Genomic DNA, 22,686 nt, shown 5'->3' with positions numbered 1-22,686 from the left:
TGGATAACGCCGGCAGACAACATGCTGGGCTTTCACTGTTGATCCATGAAGTTGGTGTTCATTTTCAGGGAACCGGGTCCACTAAGTAAGCACTGGCCACTTGTATCTCTAAGTGGTCTATGATTTAAGTCCTCCAGCGACCCCACCACATATGGACTGTTCTAACATGCTCAATTAATGCTGAGACAATGATAGTGATGCTAAGCTTGTTATTTTTCCAGAGTCGGGATTTGAACCTAGACTTTCCCAGTGCCAGCGGTCATATTTGTATCCATTTTGCTCTGTGATTTCAGCACACACATCCAGTGGCATTTGTGGCTACATTTTGATATATAGTCTGTGTCCTAATGTCTACTTGTTAAATTCTTACTAGTAGTACTAGAATGAAGAAATTGAAAATGCTTAATGAAATAAAAATTAATAATTTAAATGTAATTAAAACATGTCCCTGTGGGAGCACCACACTGAAATAATTATTTTAGTCAATAGAGAAATATAATTTACTGTTTTCCTACAAAGCCTTTCAGAGTTAAGTTGATGAGCTTGGCCTTGGCTGCTGAGCTGGCCAGCCGGTCTGACTTGGGTCTGGTTCAGTTTATGAACTGCAGTCCAGAGCTCCTCTCTGCCTTCCAGTTTCGCGTCACAGTCGTGTGCACACGGCGGCTTCTGTCTGTGGTTTTGCCATGTTTTCTGCAGTTAGACTTTATGTGTCGTGGATTTGTTGAGTTTAGTCATGATCATGTTTTAACTCACCGGCAGCTGCTTAGATGAATCAAAGCAGTCTTTTGAATAAATTAGATACATGGCCTTAAATCTGAGAAAATTGAGTTGTGAAAGTAGGGTCATGATGGGAGGTCAAAGTAATGGTAGAGTTGAACTCTAAAAAAGAGAAGCCTTCAGATTATGTCCTTTGTAAGTAAGTTTCTTATGTTAGTGAAATGATTCCAATAACATTTTACATCTAGGCTTAGTGAGTGCATCCTCTTCAACAAGGTTTTCTCTTCTTGTGAGGCCTTAGACTGAGGTTGTCTGTAGCTAGGACTGATATAGTCAGTAAAATACATTTTATTTCTTTTTGTGTATATGTCCATGTGTGTGAGTGAATATGCATGTGCATGTCTGTGTGTGTGTGAATGTGTGTGTGTGTGAGAATGTGTGTGTGAGTGTGTGTATGAGAATGTGTGTGAGTGTGTATGTGTGTGAGTGTGTGTATGTGAGTGTGTGTGTGAATGTGTGTGTCCATGTCTGTATGAGTGCAAGTATAGAGGTGAGACAAGGACACTGCTCCCCCACTCTGCCTTAATCCTTTGAGACAAGGTCTTTCACTGAAGTTGGAGCTGGACTGGGGGCCAGCGAGCCCCAGTGATGCTCTTGCCTCTGTTACATGACTACAGTCGCAGGCACCCACGGAGCCATGGGGTTCAAACTCAGGTCCTCTTGCTTACATAGCAGATGTTATCCTCAGACCCACTGCTCTAGCCCTTAAATATTCTCTATTCATCTTAAAAAGTGAATATGGCAGATCTTCCTCCCAGCCTACCTGAAGCAGAATTTGTATTTATTTATAATGATTGGATTCCATTGTGAAATACTGACCATATTTAACCTCACCTCACCTCACATAATTTGCCTCCCCCCCCCTTTTGTAGTGAGAACACAAGGCTCTGCCTTAGCAGAATTCAAGTATGTAGTACAGATGGCTGGCTGTGGTCACCTTCATATATGCTAACTGTCCAGAATTGATTCTCGTGTGACTGGAACTTGGCTTGTGACAGTGTCAGCTGTGCTGTGGTCTGGGCATCTTCCAGAGCTCGTGTGTTGGCAGCATATTCCCCAGGGCAGCATTCTGGGAGGCTGGGTCTCTGAGGAGGGATTGGGTTCTAAGGCAGGGCCCCGGGGTGGAAGGTGGAGTGCCCTCCTGGCACGGCCGCTCATGCTGCACCTTCTGCCAGGGAGCCATGCCACGCAAATGTCCTTGCAGGTGTGGGCCGCTCAGACTTAGCCTCTCAGCGCCCATTTATGGAGAAAGCCATGTCTGCTCATTCTGAATTATCCAGTCTTAGACATCCTGTCAAGTGGCACCTACTGGGCTGAGAAATTGTCTCCCTGTCCTTCAGCCCCCCGGAGCCGCCATTCTCTTCCACAGCCCTGTGAGCTGACTGTTTTAGATGGCGTATGTGCATGAGATCCCACACTTGTCTTTCTTGCACAACGTCCTCTAAGTTCATCTGTGTTTTTGCAAATAAAAGAACGCTTTTTCATTTGCTTTACATACCAATGATAGTTTCCTGCCCCCCTTTTCTCTTCTGTCCCCCTACCTCCCATCCATGTCCCCTGGCCACTCCTCCTCCCCCTGAGTCCTCTCTTTGTTAAAGCTGGATAACAGTCCACCTTTTGCTCAGCACATTTCCTGACCATCCCTCTGAGATGTGAACATGTCCTGCTGCTGTGAGTAGGGTTGAGGCAGACACAGGACTTCATGCCCCTTCAACGCCCCCATCCAGTTTACTTAGATACAGGCTCACAAGTGGGACTCTGGTCATACAGTAGTTCTAGTTTTAATTTTTAAAATTTTTGTTTCTATTGTTTGTGTGTAGATGTTTTGTGCTGTAGGAAGACCTGCAGCTTGTAAGTACCCGCCTATTGGGGCGTGGTCTCTTCTAGGCAGATGCAAAATCTGCGTCTGTCCCCTTCTTTCTGCTGGATGCTTGTTTGGGAATGCAGGATTCAACTGGTCAAGCGGAGGATTCTGATTTGTGAGTTTACCTCCAAATAAATAACTATCTATTTCTCAATCCTAAGCTAGTGTGGGATTTCTGTTCACTGCTTCACCTGGTGGGTTCCCCGCGACACCTGGAGCCCACGTGGGTTTAAACTCTACACCCACTGGGTGAACGGCTTGGTTCTTCCACGGCTCAGACAGGCTTGCGGTTGTCTAAGCGGTTTTTGGAAAATCCCCGTCACAGCAGTGTTTGAAGCTGTCCTATTTTACCACAATTAAAACATTTGGCAGTTTGATGTCTCCTCATTACTTTGGAAATTGCTTCTCCTACCCAAGATTCAGCATTGTAGTCAAATGTCTCAACATTCATTGTATGCAGAATCCATTCATCTATAGGTGCTGATATAAACCTTAAAGGCCCAATTATCTTTTTGCATTCTAAGTTTGCATTTTCAAAAGTCGGAGGTTCAAGAATTATTTGTCTAGCTTCTGGGTCTGCTACTCCCCTTGATCACATGTGCAGTGCCCACAGAAGTCAAAAGAGGGCACTGGATTCTCTGGAACTAGAGTTAAAGACAATTGTGAGCCACAAGTCAATGCTGGGACTCAAACCCAGTCCTCTACAATAGCTGCCAGTGCTCTTAACAGCTGAGCCATCTCCAGCCCTATTTTTAATTTTTGAGTGTCTATTGGTGTTGTTTATGATGGATATACAAATTATATGTCCATGTGGTAGATTTTAACCAGCCATGCCTGTGGGGGACGGGCAAATGACATTGTATGTGTGACTCTGAAGTTACTGGGTCAGTTTGTTCTGTTTAGGTCATTCTGTGATTAAAGCCCTAGTAGACTTTAATGCTATGGAGGGAGGGGCTGGGAAGAGAGCTGTGTGTAAAGGGCTTCCTTTGTAAGGATGGCGACAAGGGAGATCGGATCCCCAGCTCCCACCTAAGACCTGGGTTTAGAGGAAACACCTACAATCCAGTGCTGGAAGCAGAGGTAGAAGAGCCAGCCAGCCTAGCTCAGTCAGTGAGCCACTGCGGAATCCACTGGACCTCTGGTGTGTGTGTGTGTGTGTGTGTGTGTGTGTGTGTGTGTGTGTGTGTGTGCACGAGCTTGGGGAGAGGGCACAACATGTCTCCATGTACACTTAGGAGACTAGTTTTCTTTAAGTCCCTGCCCAAGTTCTTACAGATTTAATGCCAAGGCTGTTAGCACGTTCCCCTGGGTTCCCTGCTAGCTTAAGTAACTGTCAGCATTCAAAACAAAAGAAAAGAAAAAGCCCAGTTAATAATGGAAAGGCTCCGCTAAGGCCACAGTCAAGAACTGAGAGGAAACTGCTGTTTCCTGTTGGCAAGTCCTTCGCCTCTGCTCTGACTCAGTTGTTTTCCTGGCATGGGGTGGAAGGTGCTGTTTGCTGTAGCACTGATCCGGTCATCCTCCATGCTCGCCCAGTGTGAGGGGTGCATCACAGTGAGCACGCTCTGCAGCCCTGCATCAAACCTCGGGAAGAAGAAGGCTTTGTAAACGTCCCTTGTATGCCAGGCATTTATCTTTGGCCTTCAGACAGTATAGCTAACTCTCAGAGCCTGGCCTCAGGGAGGCTGGCATCTGCAGCCGGGCTGCACCAGGCCCTGTGCACACCGGATGGAATGCACGAGCACCCGGGTATGGCTCCTGCCCTGGAAGCATTTGGTCTTGTAGGTGGGTGTAGAGCATGCTGGGTAAAATGGACTAAAGTTGGTGACTGAGGTGACGGGGAGAATGAGAGCAAATGGACTCGATAATTGAGAGTCCAGGCCAGGCTGTTGACTAGGAGCTAGAGGGAAGAACAGACCGTGGGAGAAGAATGGCAGTTACCCGAGAGTGTCAGCCAAGGTGAACACTATATGTAATATAGTGTTCAATATTAGTAATAATAGTGAACAATATATATATAACACTATATATAATAGCACTCTATAGGAAACATCTGTCTCTTGCTACAAAATACAGTGGTCACCTGAATTTTGAATTTTGGAATTCTAGGTATTTACTACAGTGACTGCCTAAAATATTTTATTAAGATTTATTGTAGAGATAGATATGGGGCTTTAACCTGAAGGTCAGAAAAGTAAAACAGCTAGCCACTGACTCTTACCTCTACCTCAGTCTGAAATGGTGATCCTACCTCCAGGAATCTCAGAATGAGTCTGTGTGTGAGAGCTGTCTCCTCCCGTTTTATATTCCTCTCTAGTACTGGAATTAAAGATGTGCACCACTACCACCCAGTTTCTATGGCAAACTAGTGTGGCTAGTGGGATTAAAGGTGTGTGTCACCACTGCCTGGTCTGTAAGGCTGATCAGTGCTACTGCTTTATTCTCTGAACTTATTTATTAAAATGCAAATGAAATATCACTGCAATTTATTTTATGTGTGTGAATGCTTTGCCTACTTGTATGTCTGTGTACCACATGTGTGCCTCTTGCCTGTGGTGGCCAGAAGAGGGCATCAGATCTCCTGAAACTGGAGTTACAGATGGTTGCAGGCTGCCTTGTGTGCTGGGAACTGAACCCAAGTCCTCTGCAAGAGCAGCTCTTCTCTTAACCACTCGCTGAGCCATCTCTCCAGCCCCCTAAACTTGGTATTTCTATGTTTTAGAAAAGGCAGCTGAAAGCGGACACTGCACTTTCTTAGAGACCAATGAAGGCGTGAAGACAAGATGGCAGTGTCAGAAGGAAACCATAACACATTTACACTTGGGCTGAAAAATCTTTGTCTTGCTGTCCTTTTCCTGGCAAACTGCTGTCTGCTGTAGAGTGTAACCATCTCCCCTTCTCCTCAGTTACTAGGAATCCCACATCCCAGTCAGTGCAGCGCTGGGGCTGAACTCTCTACTGCCGTGAGCAGCCCACCCGTGTGATAATGCCATCCGCTCCCTCTAGACTCACTCCTCCCCTTTTGTGATACTGCTTGCCATTTCTGTTGGGACTCTTCCCCTCTCCTAGCACCTGTGACTTTTACATGGCCCCGCCCTTCTCCCTAGTTTGTCTCTAGTCCCCAGTTCCTGTGCCCCCGATCTAGTTCGCTTGACCTCACTGGTACCCTCTGGAAGCTGACAAGCAAGACTGGGTCCTTGCCCTGCAGCATCTTCTGCTCCAGGAAGGCTGCTGCCTTTTCAGAGACCGGTTGCCAGCTCTGGGGGAGAGGGTGTTTCCTCTCAGCTCTGCCACCCAGTGGCCCCAGGGAAGCTAGCAGCTTCCTCCTCATTTTCCTCCCCTGTAATTGAGATCAGTGTGGCAGTTGCCTCTTGCGGTGCTTGTGAGAATGAAGCCGAGTAGTTGTATGGGGAGTATGAAGAGCAGCCTGGCCCGGCGGGGCGTGCGGCCAGGTTTGCAGCTTCCACCTGACTCCGACCGACCCTTACCTGTCTTTATCATGTGACTCTGAGAGGCCAACCTTGGACTTTATCCACTTGTACTTACTGCTACCAGACTGCAGGCGTGCATATTGTTCATGGCCCCAGGTCATGTGATCTGAAGAACTGGGGCCTTGGACTTGATCAGTGCCGCACCCCCCAGCACCAAGAAGAACGTGTGCAGTGTAGGTGTTCCAGAAGCGTTTTTTTGAAGGAATGAACAGACCCCTGCTTACACCTCTCTGTTCCCTGTACATCTTTCTGCTTCGCTTTCATCCTGGCTGATGTGTATTAGTGGGTCTCACAGTGAAGGTCCCTTTAGTGGTAAGCTGCCAGATTTTATTTTAGAACATCTGTCTCTTCCTGGCGCTCTTAAATGGTAGTCCAGGGCAGAATAGCCGGCTGGTATTTATTCACTGTGCTCTGATGACTAGCTAGCTGCTCTCTCTCTCTGCATTTGTAAAGCTGTATGCGAGTACAGTGTAAGTCTCTGTTTGACCGTCAGGGCAGCGCTGCACGCCCCACTGAAGTCTTGTGAGCTTGCTGCTCACATAGTCTGGAAGCTGTCACAGCCCCCACAGTGAAGCATGACATTGTGCAGTGATGTGGCAACGGACAAAGACACACGGAGCAGAATCAAGCTGTCCTAGGGGACACCGACAGAGTCTGTTACACATGTCCTATCCAGCTGCAGTGAGGTGGAACTGAAGACAGAGAGCACAGGCCTCCTTCCCAAAGGCCACCTCCAGCTTGAGCACTTCATTCAGTTCCTCTAGGAGCCCATCTGAATAGTGCACTGCAGGACAAGCTGGGGGCAGCCCCGGAAGGCAGCCTGCGAGCCAGCTTAGAAGGAATCCCGTGACATAGCCACCAAGCCAGATGTGTGCATGGAGTGGACTGCGGTAGGGCGAGAGCCGCTGCTGAGTAGCAAGTTGAGGGTGAGGACTGTCTCAGGGTTCATGGGCAGGCCTCATGGGCGAGTCTGGCGATTGCTGAGGGCCTGTGCACAGCTGTAAGGGCTAGCCTTGGAGATGGTGAGCAGAGGCCTCATGCCGGAGTAGAGTCTGAAAAGCTGGACCACGACGACAGTCATCTAAACAGCAAGCACAGCTGCTAGCAACAGGAGAAACCCGACGTGTGCTGAGCAGAGAGGTAGTCTCAACTCATTTTCTCCGCCTGTGCCCTTGGCTGCTGCAGGAAAGACATTTCTGCACTCACAAACACATAAATCCATAAAGCAGAACTGTGCTCGACCACTGTCTGTCCTCAAAACAGAAACCTAAGTAAAACAGACCTGCCTGTCCCAACAACGGCAGAAGCACTGCACTGGGAGACAAATGTTTGAGCTTTTACCTTCTGTGCTAGATGGTGGACCCAGGTCTTGGTGCGTGCTGGGAAAGCCGTCTACTACTGAGCTGCGGCCCCAGACCTGTGTGCTCTAGACAGCAATTGACCGTGTTAGTTCTATTCTTCACTGTCTCTTCATGTTTTTATTTCATGAACATTTAAATGACTAAGAACGCCCTAGTCCCAATAATGTAATAAAACCAGTTTCCAAAGTGTCTGCTGGCCATTTTGCAGTGATCTCTCTTCCCCAGTTCCTTTCCCGTGGACCCCTGTCCCACTATTGTTTGCTTCTCTCTGTCTTCTCCTGGGGCCGGTGTTGTCATTAGCTGTATGCTAAAAAATGGCTGCTCAGTGACTGCTGAGCTGAACCACACTCTGAGGATGAAGATGTGCGTCTGAGAAGCTGACAGACAGCTGTGCGGCTCTAGCAGCCGTTCCTCGTCCTAGCAGGTCCCACAATGTGAATATGCTGTATGCAGTGGCCGCTCTTCTCGCGGCTGTGACAGAATCCTGATGAGGAAGGCCTGATTTTGACTCAGTGATGTCACTCCATCATGAAAGTAAAACGTGGCAGTGGGAGGGGGAGAGGTAGGCAGAAGTACGAGGCGGCTGCTCATTTGGCTGAACAAGAAGTAGAGATGGCACAGGGCTGGGCTCTACCCCATCAAACCACTGCTCCAGCCAGACCTCACTTCTTAAAGGTCCACAACCTTCCGAAGCTGAACCGCCAACCAGAGACTGAGTGAGACGGCAACCCGTGGGTGTCATTTTACATCAAACCACAGCACTATAGTGGAACCACAACATCACAGGACTCCACTGTTTCCCCGAGTGTGTGGATCTTCAGCCATTTTCCTGTCTTGCCAAATTCGCTATTATTGTGCTAACCTCTGTGGTACCAGGAAGGAAACTCTGGTGAGCAGGTGAATTCAAACCCCAAGCTTGCAGGGTACATTGCAGACGAAAGGTCGGAAGGTAGGAAGAATGCGAGAGCTGAAGGGAGGACGGGAGCCCTGTGGGATGCTCACTTCCAGGTGTGGCGTGTGCCCCTGAACTCATAGCATCTGTGTCTGTGCACAAGATCTTCACAAAGTTGACCCTGTGGCACCTCGTCATGAAAGGGGGTGCTCATAGGGCTCCACATTTCCCTGAGTTGATGGGGGACAAAGAGGCCTTTTCAGTGGTGTTAACAGGTGGACGCAGGCTGTGTTGCCCGCTGTTGGTGGTTAATGGTTACTTTCGGCAGAGTAATGGCTCCGCATGTGCCTCCTGTATTGAATAATTGTACCAGCCATTACACATTAGGGAAAACGGTGACAACTTCTTGAGTAAGATGGTATTGAACTACTTGTCTTTGATTAGTTCTTGTTTTCCTGTCTTTCTGTTGTCAGAGCTCCACCTCAGATCAGACGTCCCAACCGAGAAGTGAGGCCTCTGAGGAAAGACATGGGAGCCGGAGCCCGAGGACTCGTGGGCCGAGCACACCCGATATCCAAGAGCGACAAGCCTGCAAGTAGGGACAAGGATTGTAGAGCCCGAGGGAGAGATGACAAGGCAAGGCTGCGATTCGTGCGCTCAGTCGAGGCTTTGGCGGATGTCGTAATTGGTGTTGAGTTTGCAGGGTTCCTTAGGGTTTTTTATATTCTAAAAGCCAGGTGTAGTAAATGATATAAAAAATGAGAATAAGAGGAATTTATTTGGGGCCCATGAAATGGCTCAGCAGCTAAAGGAATTTGTAATAAAGGCTTGGCAAGGGTTCCTAGTACATTTGCCTTTTAGCTTTGTGTGTAGATTGAGGGATGGACAGCACATAGCAGCAGGAGAAACAGTGCTCTCCCTGAGTGCCGGGACCTTTGTTGTTGCCTCTCATGCGGTTGCAGCCTGTGCTGGTTTCTTCTATCCTGTCTGAGTATAGCCCCACCTCCTGCTCAGTCTGAAGGCGTGTGGGACTGGGCTGCCGAGGCTCTGGACTGTGCACCCGAGCTTTAAATCATGATGTGAACAGTGTCAAAGTCTTCCTTATTTTTAAATTTTTTTAAATTAATTTTTCTGTCATAAGAAAACACTTTATAAAAAATTCTGGTGAAATTTGTGAGAGACTGCATCCCCCCCATCTCTATTAAAGCTTCTGATAGGCTTCAGACTAGGTCTGAGTTTAAAATGCTGGTTTTAAGCAAGCACCAATGATTTTGCATAATAATTTGTTGTTGAGTCTGTGTTTCTTTTTAATCCTGAAGGTCATGGGTTTGGATGGCAGTGTGTACCTTACTTTATTTAGTATACTTTTACTAGGTATGTGCTTTGTGTTAGTCATAAATATAAACTAATAAAGTGTACTTGTTATAATGCTAACACTCAGGAGGCTGAGACAGGATAGTCACGAATTTGGTGCCATCGGGCTTCATAGTGAGACTTTGTCTTAAAAAAAAGGACCCCTGACATCTGGCTATTTCTCATTGCTAACAGGAATGGCAGGAACAGCTAAGCCATGCTGTTGGCATTATTTGAATGTACCAGGTGTCAGTCTGTTTGGGATGCCGCCCCAAACACCAGGTCATTTTCTCGACAGTGGAACCTCAGGCAGTGTCTGGTGAAGGCATCTACAAGACCCCACCTCTTAATGGCAGTATACCCTGGCCTGGCTTTTGATGTGACGTTGGGAGGAACCCATGTGTTCAGACTATAGCCCATGGAAAATGGAATTTACTGTTTTGCCATTTAAGCATAGAGTCAGTATAGAAGTGTGCTGAGAAACATAATTTTGTTTGAAAGGATGGGACACTGGTCTCCAAGAGCTAACTAACCATACTCGAGAAGTAGAGGTTTATGTAGAAATAATAAATGCTTTTAAAAAAATTAGAGAGGATATACTGAAAGTAAATATGAGGGAGTAGAAGGAATGGTTTTATATTATAATAAAAATAAGTTTAAGTCAGAAAACAACGATTCTCAAATGTGTTAGGCTAGCTGTGTTGGCTTAACTAATTTGTGGTTAATGGGCAGTTTCTGCATGACCCCTTTATTCTGGCTACATGTGATTCTAAATAGAGGGCAGGTTCTACTCCTGAACTCACTGCTCAGTTCTCCAGCCTGAGTGCTTTGTCTCATTCTGCATAGCAAACGACTGTGGCGAATGCTGTCCTCATGGTTAGCCCAGACGCAGGAATGCAGAGGTGTGGGAAGGAGGACTGGGGTATTCTGCTGGCCTGTGACTGATGACTGCACAGAGGAGCAGGGACTTCAGAGAGTGCATAAATCATAATGGAGTTGTATTACGAATGATAATCTCATATGGGACACTGATGTGTGTTTAAGAATCCCTTTTCCGGAAAAATATATGTTCACATGTAATCCATGCACATGTGCAGATTTGAATATCAACATAAGGCATGCTCATAATTTAGAAATAACAATTCTCCAATGCTCCTTATAGACTTCATAGAACGCTTCTGCCAATTCGGGCCCACTCTCTTCTGTTTGGCCTGTGATTGCACCGATGGAGGAATGCACTGTAGATGTGAATGGTGGTTGATAATTGTTTTCATTAGTAAGACAGTAGTAAGACTGAAAAATAAAACATTGTGGAATTTTACTAATTTGCCCACAACTTGTGTGACATTGACAAAGGATAATTTTCAAAGATTGAAAGAATATTCACTTTTTGTGTTTTTATAATGTAAAACAACAGAAATGACATGTGTATGCGTGCATGTATGTGTATGATGTATGCACATATATACACATGTGTGTGCCTATGCACGTTTGCACCAGTGCATGCATGTATGAAGGTTAGAAGTTGACAGCAGGTGTCTCTGTCATTCTTCACCTTATCTTTTGAGACAGGCTTGTGTGGAATATTACTTTATGTAAATATGTATTTTCAGCACGCAGAGGTTTGATTTTTAGTATTAAATGTGTTTCACAACTGACTTATAAAGTTCTTGAAAATTTAATAATTGTCTATCATAAGCCAAAAAGGAGCAGTTTCTGTAGTGACCCTTGTAGCTTCCTCGCCATGAGTGTGTCCATCCCAGGTCAGGAAGGAACACTGGCCCCTCGGAAGTCAGAGGTCATGGTCCTTCTCTCTCAGTCTCTGACCATTCTGCCTTAGGATGCCCATTTAGTAGCTCCTTGTTTGCAGCCACCTGTTCTTTTGAATGGGATTTTTGTTTTTAGCCTCCTTCCTTCCTTCCTCTCTCTCTCTTCCTTCCTTCCTCTCTCTCTCTTCCTTCCTTCCTCTCTCTCTCCCTCTCTCTCTCTTCCTTCCTTCCTCTCTCTCTCTCTCTTCCTTCCTTCCTTCCTCTCTTTCTCTCTTCCCCCTCCCTCTCTCCCTCCCTCCCTCCCTCCCTCCCTCCCTCCCTCCCTCTCTCCCTTACTTATTCTTTTCTTCCTCTGATTAATGTATGTTTGTGGGATCCCCCCATGCTTTTGCAGACACCAGAAGTTATTCTCATAGTTACATGCCATTGTGTACAGTTAAATCTGTTTCCTTATAAGTAGATTTTTGTGCTATCTAGTCTGGAATTGTTGAATAGTGCCAGTTTGGGTAGATTTTCTTTGTCTTCTTTGTGTATGGGTGTCCGTTTTTAATGAGTGCACACTGGGGGTGGAGGGTGGGCTCATAGGAGATTGTAGGTTAGACGTTGGGAGGTCATGTCCGATAGTTTTGCAAGCAGGTGTTAGCAGTTTGCACTGTAATTGGCAGAATGGGAATTGCAGGTCTCCACTGGTGTCTGCACTCAGCGTGGCTGGTCTCTTGAAGGTGTGTTGTATAAATACTTTGCAACTTTGGAGACCAAACTTATTCTTATGTGTACTGGCTACATTTTGGTCAGTGATAAGTTCTTATTATATAACTGTCTTATTCTGGCTTTCAGACATTAAGCCATCCATCCATTTTTCAGTCTCACAGCAGCTAATATGTAGTGCTGTGGGGTTTCATTTTTGTAATCTTGCAACATTTTTATCTCTATATCTGTGACTGAATTGCACATATGTAGGAATTGGTGCTATCATTTTTAAAATCCACAGTGGTTTTCTTTACCCATTTGTTATCATCTTAGTCTATGAGAGACGAGCTCTTACAATATGGGAAGGGTATATCTCATCAGTGGGTTTTCCTCAGGGTGAGTTCATTTCTGTACTTCAGCCTTGCTCAGCGGCCGTTCTTCATCCTCTTGATTTTAGAATGTGTGCATTCTTATTGAGCTAAATTTTTCTCAGTGTCAAGGCCATCAAGTTGCCAAGGTTTGTGAGCTCTTGTTTAAATGTGGTATTTTATAAATAGGGAAATTGCATGTGGAATCTTAGTAACCATACTTATTTTTTTTCTCCTTTGTCAGAGACCCCTACTCAGGCTACCCGTTCTGTACACTACAGAAAGTGTAAGCCAGAACCAGGGAAGCTATTGCTCCTGGTTTGTTGGTCCTCAGCAGTCCGGGACACAGCTCATATTATGTTCTCTGCTCAAAACCTTCCACTGACTTCCCCCCTTAGATTAGCAGTCAGTGTCCTTCTCCCAGCGCATACAAACCCCAGAAGGCCTGACTGCTGTTAGTACCTCTGTGACTGTGTCCTCAGCCCACTGCATGCCATGCTTCTGTCTGCCCCTGTTCTTGGAACTTGTGAACACAACCCTTGCCCATCTTCTGTGAATGTTCTAACCCTAAATACCGACTATGTTTGTGTCCTGTATTCTTTGTGCCTAGAATCGAGTCTGGCACACTAAACATTGTAGTATGAGGAGCAGGCTGCTTCCCGCTGCCAGGCTGGCTTATACCCGGGCTGGCGGGCTGCTTGTCGTCCTGGCCACCTGGCTAGCTTATGCCCGGAATAATCACACGGAGATCTGTATTAATTAAATTACTGCCTGGCCCATTATTTCTAGCCTCTTATTGGCTAACTCTCACATCTTGATTAACCCATTTCTATTCATTTGTATTTCACCACGATGTTGTGGCTTACCAAGAAAGATTCAGCATGTCTGACCGGGTGGCTGGCTCCATGGTGGCTCTCTCTGACTCTACTTTCTTCCTTCCAGAATTCTGTTCTGTTTACTTTGCCCACCTAATTTTCTGCCCTATCAAAAGACCAAGGCGGTCTATTTATTTAACCAATGAAAGTAACACATAGATAGAAGACCCTCCTACACCAAAACATGCTCATGAATATCATGTAAAGAACATGAATATTGGTAAGCCTACAGCTTGCTGTGGATTTATTGTTATGATCTTAGTGTCCTGATAGCACAGTGCAGGGCACAGTAAGTGCTATTTTGCATTTATCTGCCTGCCTTACTTTGTGGAACAGTAGGGCTGGGTGGGCTGCAGTTTGGAGGACTTGTCTAACATTTCCTGTGTTTGCTTCTGCTGCGGGCTGGAAGCAGCCCCCATGTGCAGCAGCATGCCCTGTGAACAAAGTGATGCAAGCACTGGCCTGCAGCTGGAGTGCCCAGGCTGCTGTTCACGTGTAGACAGGCTACTGATTTTGTTTCTCAGCTTTCTTATCTGGGAGACGGAAGAAAGAATACTTCATACTTCTTTCGGAATGAATATGCTGATCTGTGCTAAGTCCCCAGGACACTGACACAGAGAGCAGAGGCTGGCTGTTAAGTTAACACGACAGTGGTAGGCTAGAAACGACATGAAAAAGATTGTACAACATTCGTATTTTATAGAAGAGATACAGGGCTGAGAGATGACTCAGTGGCTAAGAACACATATTACTCTCCTAAAGGACTTGAGTTTGGGAACTTCAACTCGAAGAGGATCTGATGCCTCTGGCTTCCTCAAGCATCCATGCACCTGCGCACCACATTTAAAAATAAAAATTTATAATTTAAAAATAAAAATATATAGTTGGCTGGGCAATAGTGGCACACACCTTTAATCCCAGCCTTTGGAGGCAGAGGCAGGCATATTGCTGTGACTTCGAGGCCAACCTGGTCTACAGAATGAGTGCCAGGACAAGCTCAAGCTTCAAAACTACACAGAGGAACACTGTCTTGAAAAAAAAAAACCAATATGTATGTATGTATGTATGTATATATGTATGTATATGTTTGATATATCGAGACTGAGACTATAGTTCTGTGTTAAGAGTGTTTTCCCAGCATTTATAAAGCCATGGATTTGACCCTCAGATCCAAAAGAAAGAGGGAGGGAGAGAGAGGGAAGGAAGAAAGGAAAGAAGGAAAGGAATAATGAAGTATTCAAGAAATTCTGCACCTGTTTTTTGCCCTTGGAGCCAGACAGTTGAGCAGGGTAAACTGGACATGGTAGCAATCACAACATTACAGAACGAACAACAGGCCATCTACAGCCCAACTAAGATGTCCTCTGACTGTATGTTGTTCACTGCCTGACAAAAATGTCAGTGTCTTTGTTGAACAGGACCCATTGTTAGAAACTCCTGTGCTGGTCTGAAATCCACCTCCCCCATGGCTCCATGCTGGTCCTGGCTTCTCGCCTGCAGAACAGCTGGTGGGTGGTATTGCTCCAGTAACATCTCCTCAGATTACGTGGCACACGTTTCCTGGATCCTCCATACGGCATGACGTGCAAGACACTTATCATCTGGTCTTCGTTCCTCGGTGTAGCTCATTCAGCAGTGTCTGTAAAACGCACAGCACAGACGCGTGACCTCAGTCACTTAGTCCTACAGCGTGAGGCGCTGCAGAGGCCAAAGCAGGCACTGTTTGCGTTTGAGGATGGCGGCATCAGTCACTGACTGCGAGCTATGAATACTTGATTCATCACCTGGAGCCTCGTTTTCTTCAGATGGAATGACGAGGCATTGCTCAGAAAAATCCTCAAGAAAGTTGTCTTGATATGAATAATGTAGAAATCAGTAAAAAGAAGCCGTTTTGCTTATTGAAAAAAATGTGTATGCCAGCCTCCACACCGTCAGTCTTGTTAATTCTGAGCTTAACGACGAGTGCGCAAGTCTAAGGAAAGAGTTCAGAGCCCACCCTGTGACAGTCCAGCCTAGTAGTGCGTATAAGTCACAACATCCCATGTGACAGTTTCGTTCCTTGAACACCGTCCATTTCATTAAAGTAGTGTAGTTAATCGGCTGCTCCTACTTAGGCACACAGTGTTTATATTGCCTACCATATTCGAATTCATGTTTGTTATGTGGACAGTTGTTGTCTGATTTTCCAGGTGATTGCATTGTGGCTTCACTAGGTTTCCCTTTCTCTCACTTCAGCATCTTGACTTGATTTGGTCCTCACTGGGGGAGCTGATCTCTGTGGTCCTCCCTGGGGAAGTTGATCTCTGTGATTCTCCCTGGAGGAGTTGATCTCTGTGGTCCTCACTGGAGGAGTCGATCTCTGTGATTCTCCCTGGAGGAGTTGATCTCTGTGGTCCTCCCTGGAGGAGTTGATCTCTGTGATTCTCCCTGGAGGAGTTGATCTCTGTGGTCCTCCCTGGAGGAGTTGATCTCTGTGATTCTCCCTGGGGACTCGATCTCTGTGGTCCTCCCTGGGGACTCGATCTCTGTGGTCCTCCCTGGGGAGTCGATCTCTGTGATCCTCCCTGAGGAGTCGATCTCTGTGGTCCTCCCTGGGGAGTCGATCTCTGTGGTCCTCCCTGGGGAGTCGATCTCTGTGGTCCTCTCTGGAGGAGTCGATCTCTTGGTCCTCCCTGGGGAGCTGATCTCTATGGTCCTCTCCGGGCAGTCGATCTCTGTGGGGATGTGCCGGGCAGGTCCTTCTGTGTCTCACACCCACGCTTCCTCCTCTGTAGTGGAAGGCATTTACCTCCATGGCTCCTTTCCTCTACCCTAGCATTCTTCCCCACAGTAGCAGGTAGGGTCATCTAAAATGTGGGCCATATTATGCTATCCCATGCTTTTTTTTTTTAATATAAAAACTAAACTCACTGCTGGCCATTTCTCTAGCCTCTTCATTCAGTCACATTGATGACTTGTCCCCTCTCCCCTGGACTAGAGGCTCAGTGAGGGCAACACGTGCATCTTCAGCCCTGCCCTGAAGCCACACTGCTCAGAGCTCCTTTCTTAGGATTCTGTGATTCCTGTTTCTTTGGGACAGTGATGGGACATTCCCTTGCTCTTGGTGTGTGTGTGTGTGTGTGTGTGTGTGTGTGTGTGTGTGTGTGTGTGTGTGTGGAGTCTCCCTGTCATGTGGACACTCATGTGAAATTAAAATTTGAACTGAATTTTAATTTGGCAAGTCTTAAATACAAAGGCTTGTGAAGGCTTGTTGGGAGCCAGATAGGTTGGTTTCTGTTGATGCCTGTTGCTGATTTGTTTCTAGAATACTCTGAAATGATCACAGAGTTCCTGGGGATTGGCTTGACTGTGGCTTGTAGCTGTGGCCTAGCTGTGTCGTAAAATGTGGTCTGAGACAGAGCCTGTTTGAAATTCGCTGAGGTTGTTTGCCGTGTCGCTATGCCAGAAGTCTGCTTATTCTCAGGGTCAGTTTTAACACATGCCATTTGAACTGCAGGGTATTACTAAGATTCGTCCGAGCCTTGCTGTTAGACTGCCCAAGTAAGTAAATCTTTGCGATCAGGTCACCAGAACACTGTTTGGCTGTTTACCTAGTGGCTGAAAGGCCAGAGCATCTGCCAAAGGAGCCATTTGGTTCTCTTTTGGTACTGACTGTGCCTTTCTGTTTTTCTCTGAAGTGCAATCTGAGAAGTCCATCATGTTCTGTTGTCTCCTCACCATGACCCTTTGCCTTTCATTTCTAGATCAGATGGAAAGGGGTATGGCTCTACTTGTTAAAGCTGTTCTTGTGGTTGAAATCTGAGAAACGAGAGCATTTCCACATTCACCTCCTCAGCAGCGAATGGATCCTGGCAGAGCCCAGTAGAGCTCTAACCTGGGATTCTTACTTTATTTTTTTTTTTAAAGCTACAACACTAGTAAAAGAATTTAAGATAGATCAAACATTTCCTTAGGTCTCAATACTATGATCGAAATGGGTCCTCTGGGCAGTGTGTCTGATAGGTACTGAGCAGGAGGAAGAGGCAGAGAGATGAGAGGGAGTTCGGATGTTGTAACAGGGTGCCATGGTGAGTAATTCTGTGACAGGGCCAAGAGAGCTGTACTGAAGGAGACCATCAAGTCCTGAGTGGCGGCCTACAGTGGCCAGGGAAAGCTCTGGAAGCGCAAAAGCCCCAGGTCCATCTCGCCTGGCCCCTCTGTCCTGGCTGCTTGGGGGTCAGCACTGAAGTGTTAAGCAGCTCAGTCAACTGTGAGATGGGAGAGCCATGGAAAGGCATTGTTGTAGGGAGACAGGAAGGTTTGCGCTGCGCTTCCTTTCCCCACATTTGCTGGTAAGTTGAGTCTGACTTAACCTTTACACTTAACTAGCCAAAAGGCTGAGAAACATTTAGCTACTTGGCTTTTCTGAGGCCCATTTTCCTTATCCATAAAAAAGGAAAAGCAGTCTGTGGTGTGGGTCTGGTACATCCAGTGAGATACTGTGTGAGATATTCTATCATAAGGCAAGCTCGCTAATTAATTCTCTTCTTGCAAATCAGTTATCTGTTTTCTAGCAGAGGGGCAAATCCTTTGTATCCAGTAAGTCAGAGGCAGGCTTCTCCAGACCGCCCGATCCAGTAAGGGTTAGCGGAGTCTTCCCTGCAGCTGTCCCTCAAGAACAGAGATGTGAGGGTGGCCACATAGGTTGACCAGTTGATCTGCTTCTGGTGAATTTATTAGGGTAGGATGGCATCTAACCAACCAGAAGCTATGGCTTTAAATAGTGAGATACGTATGTATGTTTGTATGTATGTATGTATGCATGTATGTACGTATGTATAAGACAGAGTTTCTCTGTATAATAGCCCTGGCTCTGCTGCAACTCGCTCTGTAGACCAGGCTGGCCTTGAACTCACAGAGATCTGCCTGCCTCTACTTTCTGAGTGCTGGGATTATAAGTGTGCACCACCTCACCCTTCATAAGAAAATATTTTAAAAGAGATTACTCTGGACTGGGAAGATAGCTCAGTCCTAAAGTGCTTGCCCAGCATGTATAGGTTCTGAATTTCATCCCTGCCTCCTGCTCTATGCTTATATAGACACCTAAACACATGGACACACGTACACATGTGCATATACACATATACACATGTATTCACGTGTACACACAGACAATTCTATGTTGACAACTTAATGATATCAATTAAAGTTGTTTTGTGGCTAACCATACCTTTTTTATTCATACCTCCAGGGAAGGAAAAATGTGCAGGATAGTGCGAGTGATGGTGAGATCCCCAAATTTGATGGCGCTGGATACGACAAGGATCTGGTGGAAGCCCTGGAGAGGGACATTGTGTCTAGGAACCCTAGCATTCACTGGTGAGAGTCTTGAATTATAGTAGAGAAGAAAAGAAATCATAAGGGTGGGTTACTATGATTTTTCTCGCCCTGCCCCCATTTCCCGATAATGCCTTTGTCTGCAATAACAGCTCTGTCAGAATCTAACAAAGGAAACTTTACATGTTAATTTACTGTTGACATGCTGACAAAGTTTGCTAACCGCATAGCATGTTCAAATTAATAACCCAGTATGCTTTCACTGGTCATTTTTAATAGTAAGTATTAGAATATAGTTTTAATATAAAAACAATTTTGTAAGTAAATGAATTTGAAGTAATTTAGCTTTGACCATAAATCAGAGGTGTCCCTTGAGTAATCATGCAACTGTTCTCTTCTCTCAAAGGGATGATATAGCAGATCTGGAGGAAGCTAAGAAATTGCTCCGGGAAGCTGTTGTCCTTCCTATGTGGATGCCTGACTTTTTCAAGGGGATTAGAAGGCCATGGAAGGTGAGTTGTCTGACAGACTTGAAGTGGGGATGCTTGCATACCGAAGGGCAGCCCTGCTGTGGATCAGTGTGTATTGGACAGCTCACATTCCCCTCCACTCCTGGGTGTGAATTTGTGTTGAGATGCGCTGCAGGCACATGGAAAGAGAGATGGGCTTAGAGCTGCCACACTGCCACCTTCAAAGTCGTGCTTCAGGTGCTGAGCTGGAGGTTAATTTTAAGAACTTTTGGATGTCTCTTTCTGTAAATAAAAAGTTAAGCAAATTGTGTGTGTGTGTGTGTGTGTGTGTGTGTGTGTGTGTGTGTGTGTACAGGTATGTGCGTGTGAGTGCAGATGCTTCTAGAGGTCAGAAGAGGCACTGGATCCCCTGGAGCTGGAGATAAAGGGGATTGTGAGATGCCCTCTGTGGATGCTGGGAACTGAGCTCAGGTCCTCTGCAAGAGTACCACGTTCTCTTTACCACTGAGCCATCTTCCCATCCCAGAAGGGTCACTCTAAGTACTCCACAGAATTACAGGAATGGCTCCCATTGGGTTCAAGAAAGGCTCTTTCTGAATGTATGAGAAGGCTCTTTGCTGCCAGGGCGACCATTTTCTCCTCCCTTTCTTCCTTCTCCTTCCTCCTTGCTCCTTACCTTTTGTTTTAGCAGACAGTGTCTTCTCTGTCGTCCAAGCTAGTCTCCAATTGTGCACACTGCCCATGTGCAAGGATAATGGGCATGAGCCACCGTTAGCTGCTCAGCCTGTTTTTTATGAGCTTATCTCTGGGCACTGCTGACCTGAAACACCTGAGAAATCATTTCCATCATTTTCTTGTTCCTCTTGCTAAGTGCACTGATCTCACCATGACAACTGAGTTTATATTTTAGGGGTATCCTTGTGTACAGCCGCATTGACAGTTGATGCTAGTTATTGGGAAACATTTAAATCTAGTATGTTGCTTACTTCTCCTTTGGATTTTCAGGGTGTGCTGATGGTTGGACCTCCAGGGACTGGGAAGACTATGCTAGCCAAAGCAGTTGCCACTGAATGTGGGACGACCTTTTTCAACGTCTCCTCCTCTACCCTGACATCTAAATACAGAGGCGAATCAGAGAAGTTGGTCCGTCTGTTGTTTGAGATGGTAAATGTACCATGTTTTGATTTCCAAATGCTGTTTGTCCGTCTGGGCCTATGATTCCTCATATCCAGGTCTTTGCACCTTGTGATCTGAATGAGCAGTGTGGGTATTGTACTGGCTGGGATCCTTGGTGTGTCTGCAACATAGCTTTCTCTATGAGATGAAAACAGGCCCTTTGGTACCCTGTCCAGGGAAGGTGACTGGCAGTTTGGATGTCTAGTGTACTGATGGGATAGAAGACTTGAAGAAACCTAGCTAGAGACAGATCTGACATTAGATACTGATTTATTTAAAATTGCTTCCAATAAAGACCACCCCCTCCCCTGTGAAAATTTCTAATCATAAAACTGGGAAGAATAGTCAGGTGTGGTAGTGTATGCCTTGGGAGGCAGACAGGTGGATCACTTGAGTTTGAGGACAGTCTGGTCTATATTGCTAGTTCCAGGTCAGTCAGGGTTACATAGTGAAATCTGTCTCCAAATAATAATAAATAAAAAGTAGAAAAAAGCAACAACTATCTATGTATCTTTGACCCAGCATCACCAGCTATGTGAGTTTTATCTTTGGACTGCCTCTTCCTGAAATGTTTGTCAGCAATAAGATTGTGGGAACAATTTGATGGACAAAAATTGTTGCTTTCATTTGCCACTGTCTTAGAATACAACAGTTTCTTTAAAAATACATAGTGCTTTATGAGCTCGCTGAATGATCACTTTAAAATGTTTCCACCAAGGCTAGGTTCTACGCCCCCACCACGATCTTCATTGATGAAATAGATTCCATCTGCAGTCGAAGAGGAACGTCTGACGAGCATGAAGCGAGTCGCAGAGTCAAGTCTGAGCTCCTCGTCCAGATGGATGGTAACTGACATTAAAGACTGACCCACCATCACCCCCTTTCAGCCATGGATGACTCAGTGAGCCATCAGGAGGCAGCTGGGGTTTATTTTTAATCACTTGCTTTTCACCCACTTCTTCGTGCTTCTTAAGGACTCATTAATCATGCACCAGGTTCTAGGTTATGGGGCAAAGGACTACTCTGGCCACCAAGGAGTTTGCTGGTAGAGTCAAGGCTCTGAAGGTGTGACTGGGAGTCCCTGGGCCTTTAGACCACTGGAGGGCTCTACAAGGGCCACACAGTTTCAGTAATAACAAGGCATATTTACTGGTTTTTGCTTTAATTTTCTCACAAGTATGTAGTAGGGCCCACAAACGCTGAGAGAATGCAGATATTCTCTTATCTACTCATTTACTTACTTATAAGTCTTCTAGGCCAGGCAGTAGTGGCCCACGTCTTGAATCCCAGTACTCAGGAGGCAGAGGCAGGCAGATCTCTGAGTTTGCCAGTCTGGTCTGTAAAGCGAATTCTAGGACAGCCAGGGCTACACAGAGAAACCCTGTCTGGAAGAACCAAATCAAAAGTCTTCTAACTAAGACTTTGGAGGTTTTGAAAACTATGCTTATTTTTTCATTAAACATACCATTTATCTTAATTTGATGAGTCATGGAGTCTTATGTCTACAGTGAATTAATACTTTGAACATTCTGTCTACCGATATATCTACTTATGGTGCTGAGACACATGGAGCCTTGTGTCTGATAGAAGAGCACTACTGAGCCAATATCCCGGCCTTTCTGTGTTTTGATTTCTAATGGAAAATGCTGATGGACATACTACACACAATGATGGCTCTTTAGAGTTCCAGGAATTTCTAAGAGCATCAAAGGTCTTGAGACCAAAACCTTTGAGATCAGCTGCTACACCAGAGGCAGAGCGCTGACCAGAAGTCACACAGTGGTCCTTCTGCAGCAGAAGGGAACTCTGGGTGTGGAGTCACAGTGGTCAGGGTGGGAGGGCTGCAAAGATGGAGGCAGAGAGGCTTTGACACATGGCTAGAATTGCCCAGACAAAGAGGAAAAGCATTTGGGGAGCCATGAAGAAGAGTTAGGGGCCTAGCACTTCTTTAGAAACAGCTCAGTCTGGTATTTGTGTGGCTGACAACAGACAATTTAAGCAATCCACAGGAGAAGATAAAAATGTGTCTAAAATATCCAGCAAGTGTTGTTTCTTATCATTTACCAGCTATGGACTCAGTAGCTTAGTCACTGTTCTGTTGCTGCGAAGAGACACCACTACCAAGGCAACTTACAGAAGAAAGCATCTGACTGTGGGCTTGCTTACAGTGCCACAGGGCTAGTCAGTATCATCATGGTGGGGAATCTGACAGGCATAGTGCTGGGGAAACAGAGAGGGAGAGAGAGAGAGAGAGAGAGAGAGAGAGAGAGAGAGAGAGAGAGAG

General features: G+C 45.9%; 1 protein-coding gene across 4 annotated transcripts in view; it reads left to right on the top strand.

Annotated features, from left to right (window-relative positions):
• Katnal1 (katanin catalytic subunit A1 like 1) overlaps positions 1–22,686 on the top strand; it is a 58,548-nt gene that overhangs the window by 11,997 nt on the left and 23,865 nt on the right. For all 4 annotated transcript variants that reach the window (XM_050161946.1, XM_050161947.1, XM_050161949.1 and 1 more), the window contains exons 4-8: positions 8,859–9,021; positions 18,671–18,798; positions 19,163–19,268; positions 20,232–20,390; positions 21,121–21,247. In XM_050161946.1, coding sequence (XP_050017903.1) covers positions 8,859–9,021; positions 18,671–18,798; positions 19,163–19,268; positions 20,232–20,390; positions 21,121–21,247 — 683 coding nt within the window. The remainder of the gene's footprint in view (positions 1–8,858; positions 9,022–18,670; positions 18,799–19,162; positions 19,269–20,231; positions 20,391–21,120; positions 21,248–22,686) is intronic.

The sequence above is a fragment of the Alexandromys fortis genome, unplaced genomic scaffold (assembly GCF_014885135.2).
Source record: "Alexandromys fortis isolate MF-2015 unplaced genomic scaffold, M_Fortis_MF-2015_v1.1 scaffold_118, whole genome shotgun sequence".
NCBI classification, from domain to species: Eukaryota; Metazoa; Chordata; class Mammalia; order Rodentia; family Cricetidae; genus Alexandromys; species Alexandromys fortis.
This window is presented reverse-complemented; position numbering and strand designations above follow the sequence as displayed.